Below are 26,272 nucleotides of genomic sequence, written 5' to 3'. Positions count from 1 at the left end.
TGAGAGACCCCTGTGTTTTCAAAGTGAGGATATGCTCCCTTGACCGAGATCTACTTTGGAAGACCAAATGATAAAATGACCTAAATGACCTTATCTTTATATTTTTTCTCCCAAAAATTCGTCTCTTAAATTATTTTTAACCTCACCTTCAATCTTGTCCTCGAACTCTAGTAGAAAACGTTGAGTTTTCTATCTGAAAATCCTATCTTGTTCTTGATTAATGTTTGAGGTGGAAGTAAGGGTGTTAATGGATCGATTTTGATTCCTAAAAGATTAAAGAAATAAAATTAGAAAATGAACACATTCAAGGAAATCTAAGTATAGCTCTAATAGGCACCAATTAAGAGAAAGTTGATTGAGATTGTTTTGAAATGTTCAATGGAGGCCAATTTCAACCATGGTTTTAAATCTCGTTTGAGACTGAGATGACTCCTCCGATATGTCTCGGTATCGTCCACCTACGAGACGGATAAATAAGCCCAATGTATTGGACAAGATTTTAAACTATGGTTCATTTTTCTCATTGTTGAACAAGATAAGTCAAACGTATCAAAACACACATCCGAGACAACTCGGTCTCGTTCATGGACGAGACGTCAAAACAAGTTTTAAAACCATGATTAAAACTCCAATGTGAAAGCGAGCTGGCTTAGCTTGCCCACCTCAAATCCTTGGGATAAGACTTTAAAGAGAGATGGATACAGAAAAAATTCTATAACAATTCAAAATAATTACAACATCATTAAACAAATGTTCTTAGAGTATTTCTTTTTTGGTTTTCATGAATTAATGTAAAATTACAGCAACATTGAAACTAACATCAATAAGAACAACATAAACAACCAGAAAACTATTAAAGGAGAAAACCAACTTCCAACTCCCCTTTTTCCTTCTTCATATGGATCATCACACCATGACAAAGCTTCCTTATTATCCTTGCTTTCCTCAACATCTACAACACCATTTCCTTGTTCAACTAACCCAATATGAGAGATAATGTGAGGGAAGATTTTCTTATAAGACTCTTCACCAATCAAGAGATCTGAATGCCCAAAACCTTCAACCACTACCCTTGTATGCTTATAACCAGGCTGGTGCAACTTCATGTATTGGTTAGCAAGAAATGAAGTCTGTGGGGTCACTAAGAGACTTCTTCCACCAGAAATATAGAGTGTAGGGAGTGACATTCTCTCGGGATGGATCAAATATGTGTTTCTACCTTTTGGGTCCACAATGAAACCCGTGGTACAGATCTTCTGAATGTGAGGGAAGCCTGACATGGGTAGTATTGGTAAGTTTTGCTTGTTAATCCATTCGTGCATGGAGGGACTCACATTTTCATGCCAGTATGGGTTGCCGAAGATGCCTGAGAGGACCTCACATTCATCGTTGGTGCATCTTTCGTAGCGTGGGATCAATCGAGCTATGGATTTTAGGAGTCGGTGAGGAGCACTAATCTTTGAATTTTGAAACATTGGTAAGATTTTGTTTTTGCCTAGTATCTTCATTGAGATCTGGATTGGAGTCAGAAAATGCAGACTTGGTTATGTGTAAAGAGTATAAAAAATGCATGTACCCCAATGTACACGTATGTCATAAGAACTTGACTGAAACGACATGGTGCATGGTGAACTATGCATTTCAATGCCTATAAGAGGATAAAAATGAAAGCAAAGGTACTCAATTTTCTCTTACCCAATCCTACACTTTAATCAAATTATCTATTAACTTGGACATCAGAGTAGAATTGGAAGCAAATGTACCATGCGTCTCAATGTGTTGGAGGAAGATCCCCTCTCCCCGACCACATTATGTATAAGTATGTATGTTTTTATGTGTATGTGTATGTGCATGCATACGTGTATTGAGAGGAAGATGGAGAGAACTTACAGGGATGAGAGGAAGCCTCATCTTAACTAAAGAAAAAACATTGAGCTTGAAGAACATTGAAGAGTTAGTACAACTCAAAGACGCTATATGGTTTGTAGAGACATGGCCACCCATGAGAGCCATGTGAATTGCTAAGCCTCCAACACAATGTGCAACCACATGAACTTTTACACATGGCCCATGCAACTCACCGATCTTTTTGATCACTGCAACAAAAAAAATTATCCATAAGAATTGCTCACCGATTAGGACTCTGAGGTTAAATATTCTTGGTGATATATATATTTCTTTTTTTACCAGCGGGGATGTCGAACTTTGCAATATCTTCAATCGTGAAATCGTTCGATGGATGAAGTGGATTTAATCTTGCTTGAAGTAACCATGTTTCATGCCCATTTTCTAATAAAGTTCGAATAAGATCTTTTGGTTCAGTTGGTAGCCAATAACTTTCAGCAGCATACCCATTAATGAGAAGAATTGGACTCCGTTTTCTCTCTCCTTCACTCTTCCATGGATTCTGATTGCACTTCCATTGTCTACAACTGATCATAAACCCATCTTCTGTATGATTTACAAAGGAAAACCCAATTAGGAAGTTGCACTCCACTAGTTAGTAGTACAAAAGATATCTTCATCCATTTCAAAGAACTCTTAACTCTTCAATTGGACTTAATAGGTGAACAAGTTGTCCCAAGTCTCAAATCAAGATTGAACTAAGTCTTGAAGTTGAATTGGAGCAAGTTTTGAAGTCTTTAAATAATGGGTTTATCTTTGAAAAATACCTGCTTTGATCTCATGAAGAGTGTTAGGTGGATATGGTTTTTCGTTCAAATCGGACAGCAGTAAGTCTCTATGACTACATCGAGGTCTCTGTAAGATGTAAGTTCTCAAGAGGGACTGTAAAAGGAGACATATAAACCTTCCCCTCTTGTTCCCCTCTAAGCTTATCAAACATCTCAAAAGATCTACAAATGAGACATGAAGCTCCCCCTTAAGGTCCACCATCTCCTCTGTTATATTATTTTGGTCAATTGTTCTAAGTGTTACGTGTAACGTTGTAGACTCCTTCCAAGCATAGCAGCCAAGAAGAAATGGGTTCATTATTTTCTTCCCTTCAAGAACATATCTGTTAAAAGAAATCAAAGTTTGGTCAACCCTTCATGTGAGAGTAAAACTAGAAAAATAAAAATAAAAAAAGTCCATATTGTATAATACCTTGAACCAGAAGCCGATGCGAGGATGAGATGGTAGTTCATGTATTGTGTGTGAGGAGTTCTATCATCTACTCTGCACATATCTATTTTTCCATCTATAATGTGAAGTTCATCCTTCTCCACTGCTTTAAACACAACATACCCTCCAACCTTTCCTCTTAAGAGTGGATGAGACTCTCCTATAGCCTGATTTCGTTCACCTAAACATTTTGGATCTCTAGAATTCATCTTCATTGTGAGATAAGCTGTGCAGGGCATACCCCCTAAAAAACCTCTCATGGTCTCCCTAATGACGACGGCCGATCTAGACGCAATATCGAACTTTTTTATGATTGAATCAGAAATTTTTTCGACAAATTCTGAACGTTGTAGTTGAACTTGTCGGATATGACTCTTGTAATTAAGAGCTTCTTGCACAAGTTGCTTACTTACGTGCTCGGCAAGTGTAGCAATAGTCAGACATGGATTTATGCCAATTGAACATGGAATCAAGGATGCATCACACGCGTAAAGGCCTTGGTGCACTGTTTGAGGACTATTTGGGTAAAAAACTTGGCCATTGGGATTACATACCCCATGTGAAGGATCTGACGCGGCATTGCACCCACCTAAGAGATGAACTGATGTGCTCCTAAACCTCGACATGAACAAAATTCCTCCTAATCTCTTAGTAATCTTTTGAAGAGCTTTGATTTTTCGGGGGAGTAGCGGATCATTTGGTGGGGTAAAACAAATCTTGTTTGTGTTCTTATCTAGTGTAAGTCTCCCATCACTCTCATCGTAACCCATTGCATTTAGTACCATTCCTTGGCTAGCTTTTACACCTAACATGTATTTCAACTTGTCTATCACCCCATGTAAGAACCAACAACCAATAGGCCATCCATAAGTCGATATCCCTTTAAATACCAAGAATGGAAAAGATTTTGAAAGTATTGCACTCTACAAACAAAGAAAAAAACACAAATTAGTATTAAAAGTAGTCATAATTCAATGAAAATTTTGATTAAGGTGTCTACCTGAATTGTGAACCCCAAAGATGAAGTGTAGGATGAGGAAATCGAAGGTCCTGGTCGATCTTCAAATGGTATCTTTGCGAATTGTTTTCTTTCCAATCCGTAAGAGTTCAATGGTGCGGGGCTCCCAGCGAGATAAGCCACAGTGTTACCATTACAACTAAATCCAAAACCGAGCTTCTCTGAGATTTTTAATCCTCTTTTTTCTGATTGAAACAATATCTTCACAGTACCAAAGACTCCGGCTGTAAAGTTCCCACCAAAACCAAATTTTCAAAAAACACTTTTGTTTTCAAAAAAGTCTTTAAAATGAGAGCTGTTATTGGCACCCCAACTTTTACTTATTACACCCTAATTTCTTAAATTATTTATCACACCCCAATTAAAGATTAAAACACACTATTCAGACATTACAAAAGTTTTGCTCAAATTATTTATCTCATCATTACAACAAACAGTCAAACAATTTCAGTAGTTTTTTACAACTATGATTAGGCTAATCTAAAATCCTAAACCAAAAAAAAAAAAAAAAAAAAAAATCTAGCGAAAAAGAGAGAGAGCTTCTATCGACACCCCAACTTTTACCTTATTCTCAACCATTCACTTATTTTCTTTATTTTTAATTAGGGTGTAGTAAGTAAAAGTTGGGGTGCCAGTAACAGCTCTAAAAAAATTATTATCAACTCTTTATTCAAATAATACCTGAAACAACCACAAAATCAGAGGCTACATAATCGATTTCATTCAAGTAAACCCGCCATCTTCGTCTATGTTTTTTGCTAAATTCATCTCTTTTTATGCAATCTTCATTAGGGTTCCTCACGACATATTGAACTTGACATCCTGTTTTGACTATACATCCTGCCTGCATAAGAAACACGCTTTGTTTTCAACAAAAAGTAAGAAAAACAAGCAAGCTTTTCAAGCTAAAACAATATAAAGTAGAGAGAATATGCCTTAATTGCTGAAGCCAAATAATTCTTGTCTGTTGAATTCTTCGCATTATAAGGACACCCGGACAAGCAATTCCCACAAGCCAAGCAACTACCCATTTGTCGAGATCCTATCGAACCCGATAAAGCTTCTTCGGGATTGAAATTTATGCTTAACTTGATCGAACTCTTGAAACTTTCTTCGATCTCATCTTCGGCAATTAGTTTCATGACCTTGGCATTAGGAAACTCCATTGGGACACTTTGTGATTTTAACATAGTTGAAGCAAATGCCTCACAGACTTCCCAATCATTTTCCCACTCTTTTGGCCATTTTGGATTCTTTCTTACGCGAATTGGTGTTGGTATCATCACTCCTGCATTCACCAAAGAACCTCCACCGAGCCCACACGCCATTGCCACTAGTGAATTGTCTTGTTCATATATCTACATTTTCTTCAAACAAGTTATTTTAGTTGAATTATTTTAGATAAGAATAATGATTTTTTGACACATGCCCCCATACACCTCCTAACGTGGCATATGCTAGAATCATAGATCTTTTCCTCAGGATATACAACTCAAAATATTTATGGGGATTTACAGTTTGTGTGCCTTGAGGGGAAAAAAAAATCTATGGTTCTAGCCTATGCCATGTCAGGGGACGTGTGTCACAGGGGGCGTCAGAAAATCACGACTCTTTAGATAATATTCTAAGAATCCACCAATGATTGGATTGAAAACTTGCCAAATTGCACAAACATTAGTTGGACCATGGTTCAATTTGGTTGAATCGACTTATATTTATTAAAGAATTTTGAGAATATATATGATTACTTTACTTGTGAAACAATCAAACTTCGAGCGTATAATTTTATTTCTATGTCATCTAGCTTAGTTGGTAAAGGCTACGAGTGTTGATACCAAAGTCTTGGGGTGTCAAAAAATCATTATTCAACTTAAAATTCAACCAAGTCGAATTTCACACTAGTTTCAAACGTAGGATTAACTATCCCTCCATGAGAAGCAAGTTTGATTGAAATTTAAAACAAATGCGAGTTTTTATATACTTAGGGCTTTCAATGGATCGGATAAAATCCGAGATACCATTCCAATAACTCTTGGTCTAGATAAAGGATTTGGATTCCAATAAGGATCACATCCAATGAGGTTTTGATCAGATATCTTATTGGATTGGTTTTGGATAAACCATGTCTCAATTCGATGGGAACCGGTGTGAGAAAGTATATAATCTATATAATAAAACACAATTGTTCGTGGGAGACAAACGTCCCATTCAGGTATAATGACCTAATTTATTGTTTTGCTCCTACCCCTGCAACTTTATTCTTTTTACTCTCCTCCTCCCCAACCCCTTCTCTTTTTTAATAATCCCCCTCTAACTTTATTATCTTTCCTCTTTTACCCCCGCCCCCTCATCATCAATTTTAATAATACCTCTAATTTTTTTTTTATTTTTCATCTTTTACCACCTTAACCCTAGAGAGGATAGTAATGTTTAAATATATGGAGTTTATATAAAGTTTGCATGTCAAATTAGAGTTGGCCCAATCCAAACCCGAACAAATTGTTGTTGAATCGGGTTTGGATCCTAATATTGAGATCTGAAAACAATCCAATCCGATCCTTATGGGAAGGGTTGAAAATTGAAATTTAAAACAAATGGGAGTTTTACATTTGAAGTTAAACATTGGCCAAAGGCCATTGTAAAGGGTGATAAGTCTAATTTTTTGAATTTAAGGATTCATCTCAAATTCATCAAATAACAAGGGAGGTAAATAAAAAAGTCCAACAAAATAACGAACAGAAACTGAAATGCACCTGAAACAGAGCATCTTTTGGCCCAAAACTCACACCCAACTTCCGATTTTCCATCCTAACTTTCGACATAATCTCAAAACTATTAGTTGGAAAGTCCTTAGCTTCCCATCTCTGTCCTTTTTCAATCAAACAGACCTTAATTCCTGCGATGGACATCCGACATGCGGCGACAGAACCACCATATCCAGACCCAACAACAACTGCATCATAACCATCTTCATCATCTTCACCTCTATCTCTGTCCATTATTTGAAACCCAAATGAAAGGTATCGAAACTTCGATGTTGTTATTTATAGTGAAACAGCATATAGCTTAACTCTTACGGAATAAAATATATATGGGTCAGGTTCTCTGTACATATATGGGCCATGTTCCGTGTACACATATATCTACTCATATATTTACAACATGTTTGTCCGATGTTGGTAAAAGTTTCGGATTAAGCTGATTACCAAAAATCAGTTCAATCTGAAAATTTTAATCTTGTAAAAGTGATTTACAAAAAATTGATGGTCCACAATTCTTCAACTCATAAATATGAGGTTAGAAGTAGAATTAGCTGATTTTTGGTGGGAGTGATCTCCTTGTCATAGAGATCATCCTCACCAAAAATCAGTTCAATCTGAAACTTTTAGCTCACATAAGACAAAACACGTTGTAAATATATTAGTAGTTATGTGTACATACGGATCCTAATCCTATATATATATATAGGATTAGGATCCGTATATACATAAAGTTACTCATAAAGCTACAATGTGTTTTGTCTTATATGGACAAAAATGTTTGGAATGGATTGATTTTTTGTAAGGATGATCTCTATGGTGAGGAGAGCATCATTGTCAAAAATCAGCCTATTATGAAACTTCTAACCTCATGTTTACAAGTTGAAAAATTTTAGACCGTCTAATTTTTGTAAATCATTTTTTATGGGATTAGAAGTTTTGGAATGGAATGATTTTTTGCAAGGATGATCCCCTCACCACAGAGATCATCCTCACAAAAAATCAGCCCATTCCGAATTTTTTTAACCATATAAGACAAAAACATTGTAGCTTTATGTGTCTACGGAACCCCACCCATATATATATATATATATAATAAAATATAAGTGGTGCCAGTCGCGCCCATCATATAATCTTTCCACATTAACTTGAGTAAAAAAAAGGGAAATTACACATATACCCTCATTGAAATTATTCTATACACCCACCATTTAATTTTTCAACAGATTTTGTTTGATGGGTTCAAACAGAATTAGTCGTTATAGATTTCGTAGATATCCCCCCCCCCCTTTTTTTATTAGAAGAGTATCTGGGCCAATTTGCATGCACCAACTATTCCCTTCTCCCCGAACAAGGCTTGCGAAACAGGATTTTAATCTTGTGATCCATGACTACTGATATTAGTAGTTGATGGGAATCGAACTTGAGACCATAGGGAGAATACACCTCTTGACCTCGAAGTGCTACCACTCGGCCATCCTTCTAGTGGTAGATTTTGTAAGTATCCTACCGAATACTACAAAACCGATTAAGTAGGTATCTACTGAACGTTACACAATAGTTTAGGTAAACAAGTTGGAGGTGTTAGGGTTATTAGTTATACAAGATAATTTAATTTTATAGGTACTATCAAATCTATTTTGTAATGTATGGTAGGTATAGTATCGATTTCAGAATGTTTAGTAGAAAGTTATCTTCGATAGAATATCTATAACATCTGTAGAAAAAAGTTCAATATAAACCTACTGAAGAGAGGTATATATGTAATTTTCTTTCTTTTAAAAGGAAAAATTATACCTAAAAGGAGAACCAAGAAAGAGTATATGGTGGGCGCGAGTGGCACGACTCCAAATACATAGAAACTTCAATGTTCATTAAGTACGTTTCTATTTGTTTAATGGGTTGTGTACACTTTTTGGAGTCAAGAAAAGAAACATAGTTATGACTTTCTTGTTTTTTCTGAAATCTGAAGTAATCAAAGCGTGAATGATTCAAAGATTAGTTGGTTAGTGGAAAGTGTCATAAATAATTAAATACACCTTGGGAAAAAGTATCATGGGTATTTTGTTAAAAAAAGTAATGTTTTAAAGGCACTTTCGGTATAAAATTCAATTTCCCAAATGTATTTATTATATGTATGTATATATGAGTTGTGATTTTCTCACAGAGTCGTGTTGGAGTAACCTCAAGATTGGACCTCATATCTCACGTCTTGACATGAAAGTGGATAGGAACATAAATGTTTTTCGTATTTCAAGGAAAAACATCTATGGTTCCGATACACTTTCATGTCATGGTGTGCGATGTGAGATCCATTCTTGAGGTCACTTCAACATTATTCTTTCTAATGTCTTCTCTGACACATGACCCCATGTGCCCTCTGATATGGTATGGTTTAGAATCATAGATTTTTTTCCCTCGGAATACACATTGTACATCCCCATAAATATGTGCAGTTTTGTATTGCGAGAAAAAGAATTTATGATTCTAAAAAGTAATATTTCACTTTGGAAATTGGAATATGAGTGTATTTCGGTAAAATATAACATTTTAAGTGTATTTTCGATATAAAATTCAATTTTAAAAGTGTATTTATTGCTGTACCCCCAAACTGATTGGTCAAAGTCAAAAAAACCGTTTAGCTTTGGTTTTTTTCCCCTAGTTCACACTGGCTAAAAATCATGAAAGCTGTCTCAAATGGGTTTGATGGTTGAATAATTTAATATATGTTTTACTATTATTATAATTATATTTTTATTTAATTATTTAAATTCATTATTATATTAATATGTGGGGAGATCTAGAAAATTCAATTTTCAAAGTGTATTTGCTGCTCTGCCCCCAAACTGATTGGTCAAAGTCAAAAAACCGTTTAGCTTTGGTTTTTTAATCCTAGTTCACACTGGCTAAAAATCATGAAAGCCATCTGAAATGGGTTTGATGGTTGAATAATTTAATATATGTTTTAATATTATTATAATTATATTTTTATTTAATTATTTAAATTCATTATTATATTAATATGTGGGGAGATCTCCATTGGAATGATTCCACAAAAAATGTCCCAATTTTGTGGAATGTTTCCATGACTCCCAAATCCTTGGAATATGGTTTCTTTGATGATGATGATGGAAAAGACCCCAAGAAAAAAAAAAAAAAAAAAAAAAGAGAGATAAATATAACAATCATCCTTTCATCAATTTTTTAAATATTAAAAAAATACAACATTGATTGTATTTCTTTTTTCTTTTTTCTTTTCTTATAGAAAATTACACCAACAATGTAACCAACACCAATAAAAACAACATACACAACCAAAAAAGTACTGAAGGAGAGACCCAACTTCCAACTCCCTTTTTTCTCTCTTCATATGGATCATCACACCATGACAAAGCTTCTTTATTATCTTTGCTTTCCTTAACATCTACAACACCATTTCCCTCTTCAACTAATCCAATATGAGATATAATATGAGGGAAGACTTTCTTATAAGATTCTTCACCAATCAAGAGATCTGAATGTCCAAAACCTTCAACCACTAGTCTTGCATGCTTATAACCTGGTTGGTGCAACTTCATGTATTGGTTAGCAAGAAATGAAGTTTGTGGGGTTACTAAGAGATTTCTTCCACCAGAAATATAAAGTGTAGGGAGTGACATTCTCTCAGGATGGATCAAATATGTGTTTTTATTGTTTGGGTCCACAATGAAACCAGTGGTGCAGATCTTCCGAAGGTGAGGGAAGGCTGACATGGGTAGTCTTGGCACGCTTTGCTTGTTAAGCCAATGGTGCATTGTGGGACTCACATTATCATGCCAGAATGTGTTTCCAAAGATGCCTGAGAAGACCTCGCATTCATCGCATGTGCATCTTTCGTAACGTGGGATCAATCGGGCTATTGATTTTAAGAGACTATGAGGACGACTTGTCTTTGAGGTTTGCAACATTGGTAAAACTCTGTTTTTGCCTAGTATCCTCATTGAGATCTGTAGGTTGGAGTCAGAAAATGCCAACTTAATTATTTCTTTACGTATGTATGTGCTTGTGGAAACGTATAAAAATGCATGTAATCCCAAGGTTGCGTGTGTTGTAACCACTATTTTTGACAACAAGAACCAAATGCCAATACAAGGAACTCTTCAAGGTAGGGATAATGGTTCCTGAGTTCGACTCTGCTACACGGGAGGAATCTCACCCTCTTAGATACAACGTGACCAAAAAGGTGTAACCATCAATGCATGATACCAAAATGTTATCGAAGGACATGATGGTGACCTACAACTTCAAATGCCTATAAAGGAAGATGAAACATAAACAAAGGTACTCAATTTTTTCTATCCAAGCATTTAATTTGCCTAATTGTGAACTGGTTTGGGCATTGGAGTGGAATTGTAGACACCTCTCGAAATTCAATGGGTTGTTAGAGTCTACGTCCCCCCAACCCCAATTTTTTTTTTTACTTATCGTGGGTATCCCTACCCTTTGGGTGAGACTAATCCCTTGGTCACACACACCGTCCCCTCGAGAAGCCCTACATGCAACTGGTTGAGTCGAGGGTCAACAAACCCAGGAGGTTGGCCCCAAGCAATTCATTGCTTCATGGGGTTTCGAACACGTGACCTACCCTTCCTGAGGAGCTTATCAAGGCTCGGCTAGCCAATATATATGTAGGTTTGTATGTCTATGTGTGTGTGAGAGGGAGATGTAGAGAACTTACCGGGATGAGAGGGAGCCTCATCTTAACTAAAGAAAAGGCATTGAGCTTGAAGAACATAGAAGAGTTAGTACAACACAGAGATGCTATATGGTTCGTAGAGACATGGCCACCCATGAGAGCAATGTGAATCGACAAGCCTCCAACACAATGTGCAACCACATGCACTTTTACATATTGCCCATGAAACTCATTGATCTTTTTTATTGCTGCAACAAAAACAGTTATCGATGAGAATAGCTCACGATGATCAACTTGGTAACTAAGACTCTAAAGTTAAATATTTTTATTTTTACCAGCAGGGATGTCGAACTTTGCAATATCTTCAAACGTGAAGTTGTTTGAGGGATGGAGAGGGTTTAATCTTGGTTGAAGTAACCATGTCTCGTACCCATTTTCTAATAAAGCTCGAATCAGATCTTTTGGTTCGGTTGGTAGCCAAAAACTCTCTGTAGAGTACCCATTAATCAGAAGTATTGGACTATGTTTTCTCCCTCCTTCACACCTCCATGGATTCTGATTGCACTTCCATTGTCTACAATGGATCATAAACCCATCTTCTGTATGATTCACGAAAGAAATACCCAATTAGGAAATTATAAGCCATTAAGATTTTGACTACTTTTCAAGTCTCAAATCAAGATTGAACTAAGTTTTAAAGTTGAATTGGATCAAGTTTTGAAGTTTTTGAACAATGGGTTTATCGTTAAAAAATACCTGTTTTTATCTCATGAAGAGTACTAGGTGGGTACAATTTTTTGTTCGAATCTGATGACGAGAAGTCCTTAAGGCTTCCACGAGGTGTTTGTAAGATATAGGTTCTCAAGAGAGACTGTAAGAGTAGACATATAAATCTTGCCCTCTTGTTCCCTTCTAAGCTTATCAAGCATCTCAAAAGATCTGCAAATGAGACATGAAGCTCCCCTTTAAGATCGACCATCTCCTTTGTTAAATTGTTTTTCTCGATCATTCTAAGTGTTACATGTAATGTTGTAGACTCCTTCCAAGCATAGCAACCAAGAAGAAATGGATTCATTATTTTCTTCCCTTCAAGAATATATCTTTGAAGAAATTAATCAAAATTTAGTAAACCCATCAAGTGAGAGTAAAATTTGAAGGAAAAAAAAAAAAAAAAAACACATTGTTTTATACCTCGAACCAGAAGCTGATGCAAGGATGAGATGGTAGTTCATGTATTGTGTATAAGGAGTTTTATTATCTAGTTTGCACAAATCTACTTTTCCATCTATAATGTGAAGTTCATCCTTCTCCACAGCTTTAAACACAACGTACCCACCAACCTTTCCTCTTAAGAGTGAATGAGGTTCTCCCACACCATGATTTCGTTCATGTAAATCTTTCGTATCGTTTGAGTTCATCTTCATTGTGAGATAAGCTGTACAAGGCATACCCCCAACATAACCTCTCATGGTCTCCTTAACGATGACCACTGATCTAGAACCAATATCTTGCTTTTCTGCCATCGAATCAAAAACTTTTTTGACAAATTCCGAATGTTGTTTGCCCGCACATGTTCGTACTTGTTTGATATGATTCTTGTACTTCATAGCTTCCTGCACAAGTTGCCTACTTACGTGCTCGGCAAGTGTAACAATAGTTAGACATGGATTTATACCAATTGAACATGGAATTAAGGACGCGTCACACACGTAAAGGCCTTGGTGCACTGTTTGAGGACTCTTTGGGTCGAAAACCTGGCCTTTGGGATTACAAACCCCATGTGAAGGATCCGATGCAGCATTGCACCCGCCTAAGAGATGAACCGATGTGCTCCTATTCCTTGACATGAACAAAATTCCTCCTAATCTCTTAGTAATCTTTTGAAGCGCTTGGATTTTTCGGGGTAGTAATGGATCATGAGGTGGAGTAAAGCAAATCTTGTTTGTGTTCTTGTCAAGTGTAATTCTCCCATCACTCTCGTCATAACCCATTGCATTAAGTACCATTCCTTGACTAGCTTTTACACCTAACATGTACTTCAACTTGTCTATCACTCCATGTAAGAACCAACAACCGACAGGCCATCCGTAAGTCGATATCCCCTTAAACACCAAGTATGGAAAAGATTTTGAAAGTACTGCACTCTACAAACAAAGAAAAAAAACATAAATAAGTATTAGAATTAGTCATAATTCAATGAAAAATGTGATCAAGAAAGGAAGAGGTCGACCTGAATTGTGAACCCTAAAGATGAAGTATAAGATGAGGAAATCGATGGTCCTGGTCGATCTTCAAATGGTATCTTTGCGAATTGTTTTTTCTCCAACCCATAAGCGTTCAATGGTGCTGTGCTCCCAGCAAGATAAGCCACATTGTTACCATTGCAGCTAAATCCGAAACCAAGCCTCTCTGAGATTTCTAATCCTCTTCTTTCTGATTGAAACAAAATCTTGGTTGTACCAAAAACCCCAGCTGTGAAAGAAGAGTTTCAATTTTTTTTTCACTTTATATCAGAAACTAAATTAGTATTCTAAACATGTTATAACAAAGGAAGATCATTATTATTATTATTTTTTAATTTTCAAAATTCTATCTATAAGAAAATTTTCACCCAAAAGAAAGAATTGTTTCCAAAAGGTTGTGCTCATTCATGTCTTTACAAAGAACACCCACACACACACACCATATATAACATTATTCTAATTAATCCAACACATAATACCTGAAATAATCACAAAATCAGAGGCTACATAATCAATTTCATTGAAGTAAACCCGCCATCTTCGTCTATGTTTTTCGCTAATTCCATCACCTTTTTCGTAGTTTTCGTATGGGTTCCTTACCACATATTGAACTTGACATCCTGTTTTGATTATACATCCTGCCTGCATCATAAAAAATAAAAAAAAACCTTTGTTTCACCAACAAAAAAAAAAAGGATAAAAAAACCAACTTTTCAAGCAAAAACAATAAGTAGAGAACATATGCCTTTGTTGCTGAAACCAAATAATTCTTGTCTGTCGAATTCTTCGCATTGTAAGGACACCCAGACAAGCAATCCCCACAAGCCAAGCAACTACCCATTTGTTGAGATCCCATTGAACTTGACGATGCTTCTTCGGAATTGAAATTCATGCTTAGTTTGATCGAACTCTTGAAACTTTCTTCGATCTCATCTTCGGCTATTAGTCTCATGACCTTGGCATTAGGAAACTCTACTGGAACACTTTGTGAGCTTAGCATGGTTGAAGCTGATACTTCACAAACTTCCCAATCATTTTCCCATTCTTTTGGCCATTTTAGATTTCTTCGTACACGACTTGGAGTCGATACCATTACTCCTGCATTCACCAAAGAACCTCCACCGAGCCCACAAGCCATTGCCGCTAGTGAATTGTCTTGTTCATATATCTACATTTTTGCTCAAAAAAATTATTTTTAGAGAAGCAAAAAATATGAAAAAGTCTAGTTAGATTCAAATTTGCATTATCGTGGGAATTATAAATACTAAAGAAGACTTCAACATAGAGAAATGTTTCATTTGTGACAAAAAAATCTCTTTTTGTGAATTTTGGTACCTGTAGTAAAACCAATGGTGAGTTTGCTCATCACATTCTCATTCATTGTAGTTTCTTAAGTGTCCTTTAGTACTCCAACTTGCTCAACCTCATGAGCATTGATCAGGTCTTTCCTACTTTTGTTTACCTCTTGTTCCAAAGTTGGAGCTCTAATGCATTTAAATCACTGTTTATAGTCTACTCGAGTCGTGCTGGGGTAACACAAAGTGGGACACAGGGGTGACACAATGAAGTGGTGGGGCGCAAATAACCATAGATGCTTTTCTGCGAGATACGAGTAAAATGCATTTACGGTTATGCGTGCGCCACCACGTCATTTGTGCCACCCTTGTGTCTCCATTTGTGTCATTCCAGCATCAGTCTACTCTAAAACACCATTCAATTATATTATAAAAAAAAAATTAAATGTAAAAGTAAAAGAGTGCTGCTATTGGCACTCCAACTTTTACTATTACACTTAAATTTAAAGAAAAAAAAAGAGAGTTGCTATTGACACCCCAACTTTTACTTGTTGCATAAGCAAGAAAATCTTGCAAAATTGGTGGTTCACAATCAAATATAATTTGTGATAAGTTTCCATCGAGCTTGATCGATTAATCGTTGGTTTGATTTTTAAAAAATTAAATGAAAAAACTTTAAAAATTAGTAAGAACAAAAGTGGTATTCAAATCATGTTACATGAAAAGAGAAGACTAAAATTGATATTTACACAGAAAAAAAGGGACACAATAGGTTTTATTGAAAAAGGTGAACAATGATAGAGGTGGGGCTTCAAATCTTCTCTCTCCCCTTCGTATTTGAAGCAAGAAATAGTGTTGTAGAAGAGTTCGGGTGCCATCGCCTCTATATTTGAAGTTTTGAAGGACGGTTGGAACTGCTCTAAGTTATTTAAAGAACTTAGAAGGTTTCATTTTTAAAGATTTCTCATTTACATGAGAGTCTGGCCCTACTCTTAGTTTAGTTGTTTTTTTTCGTTTGTTGTTTCACTTTGTCGGTCAACTTGCTTTCTTTTCTTTACTTTAGGTTGGTCCCCTAGCTAGTATCCTTCTTCTTCTCTATTGTCTCTCTTTATTTACATAGGAAATAATGGTAAAAATATTTATTCAAATATGTTCAGAGGATGTTTTAAGAATCGAACCGATGATTGGATTGAAAACTTGTCAAATTGGACAGACGTGAGTTGGACCTTAGTTCACTTTGGTTGGAACGATTTACATTTATTAATATTGAGTTTTAAAATAGGAACAAATAATGTACCGGGGAAACAATCAAACCTTTAAGCATTTAATTTTCTTTTCATATATATGGGTCGGGTTTGATAAACAAAATATTTTGTCCTATATTGGTTAAAACTTTGTCTAGAACATTATCTACAATCTTATCTTTGTCCTAGTAGATAAAATTGTTGATAACCTCTTAGACAAAGCTTTATCTTATATATATATATATATATATATAGAGGCTTTAAAGAGCGTTAAACATTTTTCGACGTATGGGTTAGAAGTTTCGGAATGAGCTGATTTTTTGTGAGGATGATCTTTATGATGAAGAGATTATCCTCACAAATAATCAACCCATTCTGAAACTTCTAACCCCATCAAAAGTGGTTTACAAAAATTGAACGGTCCACGATTCTTCTATTTGTAAATTAGGGTTGGAAATTTTGGAATGAGCTGATTTTTAGTGAGAGATTATTCTCTAAAAAATCAGTACATTCCAAAACTTATAACCCTTATTTTAAAAAATGTTTGACTCTCTTTAGGGCCTCCAAACGCTTCCCATATATATAAATTCTTTATTCCATCTCTAAGGTGTAGAATTTTCATAATCTTTTGAATAAACTTTTAATTAGTTCATCTTGTTAGATTATACATTAAGATTAAGTATTTCCTTCCCTAATTAGCATTTTTTTTTTTATAATCATGAAGAGAGAATATTAAAATTTTGCCATTAAGGTTTGGTTATTGAAGTATCTTGTCATTCTCTTTAGGGTAATCATATTTATATTTAATTTCCCAAAGAAAATTCTGGAAAAGAAAATATTTTCAAGATTTTTTTTTTATACTTCAAATCAACATTTTTTTTTTTTTTTTGTGCTAGTCAAGCAAGATCAGTGATCACTAATCATGGCTTTAAATCTCGTCCAGGTTGTCTCGGTATCGTCCACCAACGAGACAACTTGACAAGTTGACTCAAAAACATGGTTTGTTCTACTTCAAAAGCATTTTTCTACATCTCGTATGAGACAACTCAAATAAATCGAAAATCTCATCTGAGACAACTCGGTCTCGTTCATGGACGAGACGAGATGTCAAAACGAGTTTTAAAACCATGTCACTAATAGATGATTATTAGGTGAAGGCGGGTTTTGAACTCAAGCCGTGGTATCAACTGTTGAACCATAAAAATAATCTGATTCTATTTGAATCAAACCGATTTTCTAAAGTGTATGGATTAGCTTCATGGGGTACCTCTTGCTTGGTGAATCGACTCATTTTATGAATCAAATTGAATCTGATTGATGCCTCCTTTGAGAGACAAGTCTAATTGAAATTAAAGAAGAAGAAGGATGAATGCACACAGTTAGGTACACGGCTGACATGGTTAATCCCAATGAAAAAGATCTATGATTCTGTGCTCTTGCCATGTCAGCTGTGTACGAAACTGCCTGCATTCATCATGACTCATTAAAAAAACATAGAAAATCAAAGTCCAAGGTCGAGGGAGACAAACCTTTTTTTTTTTTGAATTCAAGGAGGCATCTCAAATTCATCAAATAACAAGGGATGTAATTCAAAAGGAGTGGTGTGTGGTAAGTAAAAGTTGGTGTGACAATAGAATTACTCAATCAAGAAAGTCCAACAGAATTATGAACAGAAGTTCAAATATTGCACCTGAAACAAAGCATCTTTTGGGCCAAAACTCACACCCAAGTCCCTATTTTCCATCCTCACTGTTGTTAAGATCTTGAAACTATCCGTAGGAAAGTCCTTACTTTCCCATCGACGTCCTTTTTCGATCAAACAGACCTTAATTCCTGCCATGGACAATCGACATGCAGCGACTGAACCACCATATCCAGACCCAACAACAACTGCATCATAACCATCTTCATCATCTTCACATCTATCTCTCTCCATTCTTCCAAATCCGAATGAAAGATATCGAAGTTTCGCTGTTGTTATTTAAAGTGAATCAGCATATCTTACAGAAGAACAACAAATAAAACAAGCGAAGAATACGAGAAATAAAACAGAATTTCAGTGCAGATTCAATTTGTTTTATCTGTATATTTTAAAGTTATTTATATATTGGTACATACGTTTCTGTTTTTTAATGGTTTTTTGTGGGATTCAAGAAGAACAGCTACGTTAATGTGTCTTTTTTTTGTTTTGTTTGAAATCTGAAGAAACCAAAGTAAGAATAATTTAAAGATGTGGGTTTACTTAAAGGAATTTTTGTTATTTTGAAGGTTTTTAATTTCAAAATCTGAAGAAACCAAAGCATGAATGATTCAAAGATGTGGGTTTGCTTAAAGGAATTTTTGTAATTTTGAAGGTTTCCAATATGAGACAAAACTAAGTGGATAAAACTATTTAGCTTTATTTTGTTGCTCTACATGGAATATATATATGGCCGTATGAGTACACCTTCATGTCTTAATCAAGAGTATATGTAGGGCATAAAATGGGTGGGTCAATTTTATCCGAGTTATCCGAAACCAAATTTCGCAGAGTAGACCTGAATATAAAAAAAGGTTGATGTCCCTCGATCCTAGTCGAATATGGGTCGGATACAGATCCATCCAAGTATTCGCCTATAGATCTGAATGATTTATTACTTGAAAATTATATTTTTTCCTATTACTTTAATATAACATGAATTCTTATCAAAAATAAGAATTATAATGGTGAAATAGAGTAGTATAGCAATTAGAAAAGAAACATAGGTGCTGTTTGTTAAACTGAAAAAAATAAGTGCTGAATAGCATTAAGTGTTGAAACTTATAAGCACTGAATTTAAGTGTTGAAAAAGTTGTTTGTTTAGATGTTGAATCGTATTTATTACACATTGCTAAAACTGGTAAATTGTCTTTGTTACCCTTACAATCATATTATACATTGTTTGCATGTTTCAAATGCCTATTTCTTATCAAACACAATAAAATATATTATTTCTTATAAAATTAAAATACAATTCATTTTTAAATAATAAATAATACTCAAATCTTTAAATTTATAAATAATAATTTCTATTTATAAAAGCCCACAAATGTCAAATTAAAAATAATAATGTTATAAAAGTCACCAAAATTTGAAATCAACATTAACAGAATTTAATTTTGGATGAATAATTTTCGATGGAAATGAAGGATGTGTAATTATAAAAACACCCTATGAATTAATAAGGGCAACCCACACCATAGCCAATTTTTTTGTTTTATATGGGTTAAAATTTTTGGAATGAGCAAATTTTTAGTGAGGATGGTCTATATGGTCTAGAGATCATCCTCACCAAAAAGCAGTCCATTTTGAAACTTCTAACTCGTCAAAAATAGCATTAAAAAAAAAGGATGATTTACGATTCTTGATGTTGTTTTGATAGGGTTAGAAGTTTCAGGATGTGCTGATTTTTGGTGAGGATGATCTCCTCATTGTAGAGTTATCTTCATCAAAAATCAACTTATTCCAAAACTTTTAACCCATACAAAATAATTTAACCATGGTGTGGGTTATTAATTTGTGGGGTGCTTATATACTAATGAGGAGATCATCCTCACCAAAAATCAACTCATGCCAAAACTTTTAACCCATATAAGACCAAATAATTTAGCCATGGTGTGGGTTTATTAATTTGTGGGGTGCTTATATACTAATGAGGAGATTATTCTCACCAAAAATCAACTCATTCCAAAACTTTAAACCCATATAAAACAAAATAATTTAGCCATGGTGTGGGTTTATTAATTTGTGGGGTGCTTATGTACTTATTCATGGGATATAAGAGGTAATATTCTTTTAAGAATAAGGGTATATTCGTCCATACTCAAATGAAGGGCATACTTGTCCATGTCGAAAAAAATGAAATGTTTACCGCTTCAGCACTTTTTTCAGCATCAAAATAGTACCGAATTTTTTTCACTTATTTTCAGCAATAAGCACTGAAAATATAGAGTAAACAAATGTGCTATTTTGACAAAAAGTATTGAATTTAATTTTTTCAGCAATAAACGCTGAAAAAAGCGCAAAAAAACACTGCCATAGCCAAAAAAAAGTTTATCGGACCTGATTTATCCAACATGACTGACCCGAAGCAAGTAATTTGATCAGGTTAGATCTGGGTATGAATATACTCAGATTTGATTTGAACCCGACCCATTTTAAGCCCTAAGAGTACGGGTGTTAGTGAGTCGACTCCAAAGCTGGGACCTAAATAAAATCTCAATTCTAATTATTATCAGTTTCGACCCCGGACATGAGGATTAGAGAGAATATTTATAGTGTTTGAAGTAGATGGATTTGTGTTATTGGATTTTGTTCTATGTAATATTTCTTGGATAAATTCTTTGGATAGTTGAGAAGGAGGTGTTAAAGTTTGGTATATAGTTGAATTAGGAAAAGGGTTTCTATTAATTTGATCATTATTTCTAGTGGATTAATTAATTTTTGAAGGAGTTATTAATTTAGGAGGGTTTTCAGATATTTGGCTTCGACCCAATAATAACTCCTTGTAAACGAAAACATAAGATAGATAAACCATATGTAAAAAGAAAAAAATTTCAAAAATCAAATAATACTCCTTTTTATCAAACTAGATATAACTAAAATAATAGAAAACCTTTTTCACAAAGAAAATTTCTTAATAAATCAAATGACAAATCTAAAAATCGTTATAAATGTGGTAAACCAAGACACTTTGCAAATAAATGCTATTTAAGACATTCAAAAGAAAAGTCAATGAACTCCAAATAATGATAGACCATTTGGGAGATGAAGCTTAGCTACACAACTCTTTAGACTCATTTGAAAGTTGTGCTTGCCCTTGACATCTTCCAAATAAAGATTCAGGCTCTTCAAACCCTGAAATTAATGTTCTAACTGCAAATGAAGAATTAATGCTAGAATTAATAGATACAATTGAAGACCCACATACCAAAAGCAAATACCTAAAATAAATATTAGTAAATACTACCAATCAATCACAAACTTCCTTAGACCAAGAAAAGCCTCAAACACAAAATCTAAATAATAATGAAAAACCTAACCTTCCATTTACAATGAAAGATGTATTTTCAAAAATGAACAAAAAACCTCAAACCCTATCCCTTCAAAATCTTCAAAACCAAATCAACCATTTTAAAATAGAAATAAAAGACATAAAATTTCAAGTCAAAGCTATCCAATATGATAAAACTCCAACAAAACCTGATACTCTAAATGAAACTAACGAAGTAGATCACTTTTTAGGATCTATAACACATGATTTATATCAAAAATGGTACACCTAAGTCACCCTTAATCTACCAAATCATTATCATAAATTTATTGCTCTTTTGGATTTTAAAGCATACATGAATTGTATTAAAGAAGGAATAATTCCTACTCAATACCTTGAACAAATATATTCGTCACTTACCACTGCTGATGGTACTAATATGATAATAAATTATAAATTAACAAATGCTTCTATTTGTAAATATAAAATATGTTATCCCTCCAAATTTGTTATTGTTCCAGATCTCAAACAAGATATGATCTTAGGAACACCATTTCTAATGGAAATCAAACTATTTTCTGTCACCCATAAAGGAATCAAAACAAAAGTAAAATCCCCCAATAAAACTCTTTTATTTGAATTCGTAAGTCCACCAAAGATAAGAAAACTTCAAATGATTTTCAATTTAATTCAAAGTAAAGAATCTCAACTAGCTTTTGTCAAACAAAATTCTATCAAAAAATTTACCCAAGATAAAATATCTACCAAATATTTCCTTCAATAAAAAGAAATATTCGAGCAAACTCTTATAAAAGAATGTTGTTCAGAACTCTCCATCGCTTTTTGGCACAGGAAAACTCATAATTTTTCACTTCCCTACATTCCAAACTTCGATGAAACAAAAATTCCCACTAAAGCAAGACCTGTACAAATGAATGCAAGATATTTAGAACTCTGTCAAAATGAGATAACTGATCTCTTAACTAAAAAATTGATCCACAAATCAAAATCCCCCTGAAGCTGTGCAACTTTCTATGTTGAAAACACTGCAGAAATAGACTCTCAAATGCCAACATCTTCTCAAAGTTTGATCTCAAATATGAATTTTGGCAAATCCAAATTGACGAAAATGATAGATACAAAACGGCCTTTATTATGCCCTTAGGACATTACGAATAGAATGTAATGCCTTTCGACCTCAAAAATACTCCTAGTGAATTTCAAAACATGATGAATGATATATTCAATCCATATAAAAACTTTTCTCTAGCCTATACAGATGGCATTTTAATATTTTCAACCTCAATAGATCAACATTGGAAACACTTGCATACACTCAAAATCAAAATCATAAAAAATGGCATTGTCCTTTCTCAACGAAAACTCAAACTTTTCCAAACTTCAATCTAGTTTTTAGACTTTAATATAGAAAATCAAATGATAACTCCCACTAATAGAGTAATAGATTTTTCAAATAAATTTCCTGATGAAATTATTGATAAAAAACAATTGCAACGATAAGGATGCTTAAATTACGTCCTAAACTATATTAAAGATTTAGTTCCCAAAAGAAAATTATTATTCTCATGACTAAAAAAATCAAACAATGTTGAAAAGCAACCTTGGACCGTTGAATATACTACTACCATTCAAAAAATAAAACAAAGAGTAAAATTTTTACCATGCTTGCATATCCCAAATGATAATTATCAAAAAATCATTCAAACTGATGCCTCTGAATTAGGATACGGAGGAATCCTCCTCCAAGTCTAACCAAATAACAAAGAAAAATAATTAGTTCAATTCACCTCGGGCATTTGGAATAATTGTCAACAAAAGTACTCTACTATCAAAAAAGAAACAATAGTCTTATGTGTCTGAAAATTTAAAAGTGAAATTTTAAATAATTTTTTTAAAATCAAAGTAGACTGCAAATTTGCCAAGGATATTCTTCAAAAAGATGTTAAAAACCTTACCTCAAAATAAATTTTTGCACGATGGCAAGGATTGCTTTCTATATTTGAATTTGATATTGAGTTTATAAGCATTTCTCAAAATTGTTTAGCCAATATTTTAACTCGTGAATTTCTATAGAAAAAATGAATACTCGATCAAAAACCACTATAAAAAACAAAGGCAAATTTCAAATTCCCAATAACCCTTCAAACATAAATCTTTTTGAACCACTTGAAAAGTCAGATCACATTGAAAAGTCAGATCCAGGACTAGTGTTTAGTCTAGTCATACGATCTATGCTTTCCATTCTATTTTTATCAAGGAAATGACCAACACCATCACTTCCCCCGGAAAGATGCTCAGTCTTATCATACAAGGCCAAAGATGTTTACATTGATCAGTTGCGTGTGCATCTCCAACCACCTAAAACATCTAAATTTCTAAAAGTATCTTCAATTCCATTAGCATCTTCCATATGATAAAGTGAACCTCTGCTTGATAAATGTACTGCTTTAGTATCATACTCTTTTATCGGAACCGATTCTTCCATAAGCCATTTTCCTTTTACTCTATCTGTAGCATTAGTTTTATTGCCTTCGGATCTACAGCTTATAATGATTAGCTGACCCGATGTAATACAACATTGGGACATTATTTTTTCAATATCTACTAGTTTATCATCAGTAGAAATCTTATCCTGGCTTCCAGCCATTTGTTTAGCCCTTTGTATATTATAAGGGGATATACACCCATTATGTACTAATTTCTTTTGCCTATTGAACCTAGGTGAGGAATTAAACTACAGAGATCTCAATTTTATATCTGCTGCATTTTGTTTGGTATCACTGGAAAAAATAATCCCTTTCCCCCGATTGACACCTAAAGCAGCATTATTGTTTGAACAACCACCTGTTTTAGAACTCATGTTACCTGAAGCATCATCTTATTTCTCATATATGTTCTATTTTTCTCCGTATTTCTATCTTAAACTTCATCAAAAGCTAATATCTCAGCCTTACTTAATGTGTAACAATCAAGTTTAGCTCTATCATTACTAGAAGGTATATGTTCTGTAAATTGGGGTTGTGCAGAAGCCCTTTTCAGCCATCATTCTCTTATACAAATGAGTGTTCTTGGAAATAAATGGGCTATCTATCACTATAATAATGGAGTGACCATTTTCTTAAATTCATCAACAAAACTGATGTCTACTCGTGGATGATAGTCAATTGATGATGTTCCCTTTCCTACTATTGTTTTTATCAAGGAAATGACCAACACCATCACTTCTCTCGGAAAGATGCTCAGTCATATTAGATAAGACCAAAGATGTTTTCTTTGATCGGTTGCGTGTGCATCTCCAACCACTTAAAACATCTAAATTTCTAGAAGCATCTTCAACTCCATTAGCATCAGCCATATGATAAAGTGAACCTCTGCTTGATAAATGTACGGTTTTAGTATCATACTCTTTTATCAAAATCGATTCCTCCATAATCCCTTTTCCTTTCACTTTATCTGTAGCATTAGTTCCATTGCCCTCAGATCTAGGGCTTATAATGATTCACGGACCCAATGGAGTCCAGCATTGGGACATTACTTTTTCAATATCAACTAGTTTATCATCTGCAGAAATCTTATCTTGGCTTCCAGTTGTTTGTTTAACCCTTTTATATTATAAGGAGATATACACCAATTACGTACTAATCTCTTTTGCCCATTGAACCTAAATAAGGAATTAGACTGCGGAGATCTCGATATTATATGTTCTGCATTTTGTTTGGTATCAATGGAAAAATCTATCCATTTTCCACCATCGATAACTGAAGCAGCATTGTTGTTTGAACAACCATCTATCTTAGAAGTCGTGTTACCTCTAAGCATCATCTTATTTCTCATATATGTAATATTTTTCTCTGTATTTCTATCATGAACTTTATCAGAAGCTAATATCAGCCGTACTTAATGTGTTACCATCAAGTTTAGCTCTATCATTCCCTGAAGGCACATGTTCCGTAAATTGGGGTTGTGCAGAAGAACCCTTTTCAACCATTATTCTCTTATAAAGACGAGCGTTCTTAGAAACAGATGGACTATCTATCACTGTAACAGTGAAGTGACAATTTTTTTAAATTCATCATGAAAACTGATGTCTACTCATGGATGAGAATAAAATCTTCTATTGTTTTCATTTTCGATAGTCAATTGATGACGTTCCTATTCCTACTACTGTTTTTATCAAGAAAATGATGAACACCATCACTTCTCTCGAAAAAATGCTTAGTCTTACCAGACAAGGTCAAAGATGTTTTCCTTGATCGGTTGTGTGTGCATTTCCAATCACCTACAACATCTAAATTTCTAAAAGCATCTTCAATTCCATTACCATCCTCCATATGATAAAGCGAACCTCTGCTTGATAAATGTATGGCTTCAGTATCATACTCTTTTACTAGAACTGATTCCCTATAATGCCTTTTCATTTCACTCTATTCGTAGCATTAGTTTCATTACCTTTGGATCTAGGGCTTATCATTATTCACTGACCCGATAGAGTCTAACATTAGGATATTACTTTTTCAAGATCAACTGGTTTATCATCTACAAAAATCTTATCTAGGCTTGCAACCATTTTTTTTTACCCTTTGTATATTATAAGGGGATATACACCCATTACGTACCAATCTCTTTTGCCCATTGAACCTAGGTGAGGAATTAGACTGCAGAGATCTTGATTTTATATGTCCTGCATTTTGTTTGGTGTCACTGGAAAAATCAATCCCTTTACCACGATCGACACCTAATGCAGCATTGTTGCTTGAACAATCATCTGCTTTTGAACTCGTGTGACCTGAAGCATCATCTTATTTCTCATATATGTTCTGTTTTTTTTTCCATATTTCTATCTTGAACTTCATCAAAAGTTAATATCTCAACTGTACTTAAT

At 34.3% G+C, this 26,272-nt stretch overlaps 2 protein-coding genes across 3 annotated transcripts; both read right to left on the bottom strand.

Annotated features, from left to right (window-relative positions):
* Positions 1-710: 710 nt before the first annotated feature.
* Positions 711-7,178, bottom strand: LOC147384977 (uncharacterized). Of its 2 annotated transcripts, none has more exons than XM_086426938.1 (9): positions 6,895-7,178; positions 5,077-5,499; positions 4,823-4,985; positions 4,124-4,365; positions 3,106-4,046; positions 2,673-3,016; positions 2,188-2,451; positions 1,891-2,096; positions 711-1,514 (listed from the first exon to the last, which is right to left on the bottom strand). In XM_086426938.1, the coding sequence occupies exons 1-9, from the start codon at positions 7,138-7,140 to the stop codon at positions 798-800; spliced, it is 3,546 nt and encodes a 1,181-aa protein (XP_086283064.1). In that variant the 5' UTR covers positions 7,141-7,178; the 3' UTR covers positions 711-797. The 2 variants fall into 2 exon arrangements, with proteins under 2 accessions (XP_086283064.1, XP_086283065.1); XM_086426939.1 differs by having other exon boundaries at positions 5,077-5,508; positions 6,895-7,025.
* A 2,991-nt stretch (positions 7,179-10,169) lies between these two features.
* Positions 10,170-18,411, bottom strand: LOC147384976 (uncharacterized). Its single transcript, XM_086424992.1, has 9 exons — positions 18,048-18,411; positions 14,564-14,986; positions 14,298-14,460; positions 13,806-14,047; positions 12,767-13,719; positions 12,332-12,675; positions 11,911-12,174; positions 11,618-11,823; positions 10,170-10,886 (listed from the first exon to the last, which is right to left on the bottom strand). The coding sequence occupies exons 1-9, from the start codon at positions 18,291-18,293 to the stop codon at positions 10,170-10,172; spliced, it is 3,558 nt and encodes a 1,185-aa protein (XP_086281118.1). The 5' UTR covers positions 18,294-18,411.
* Positions 18,412-26,272: the final 7,861 nt, after the last annotated feature.

Source organism: Akebia trifoliata, chromosome 15 (assembly GCF_017979445.1).
Source record: "Akebia trifoliata isolate Shusen 1 chromosome 15, ASM1797944v1, whole genome shotgun sequence".
Classification (NCBI taxonomy): Eukaryota; Viridiplantae; Streptophyta; class Magnoliopsida; order Ranunculales; family Lardizabalaceae; genus Akebia; species Akebia trifoliata.
The sequence above is the reverse complement of the archived record's forward strand: the minus strand, read 5'-3'. Positions and strand labels throughout refer to the sequence as shown.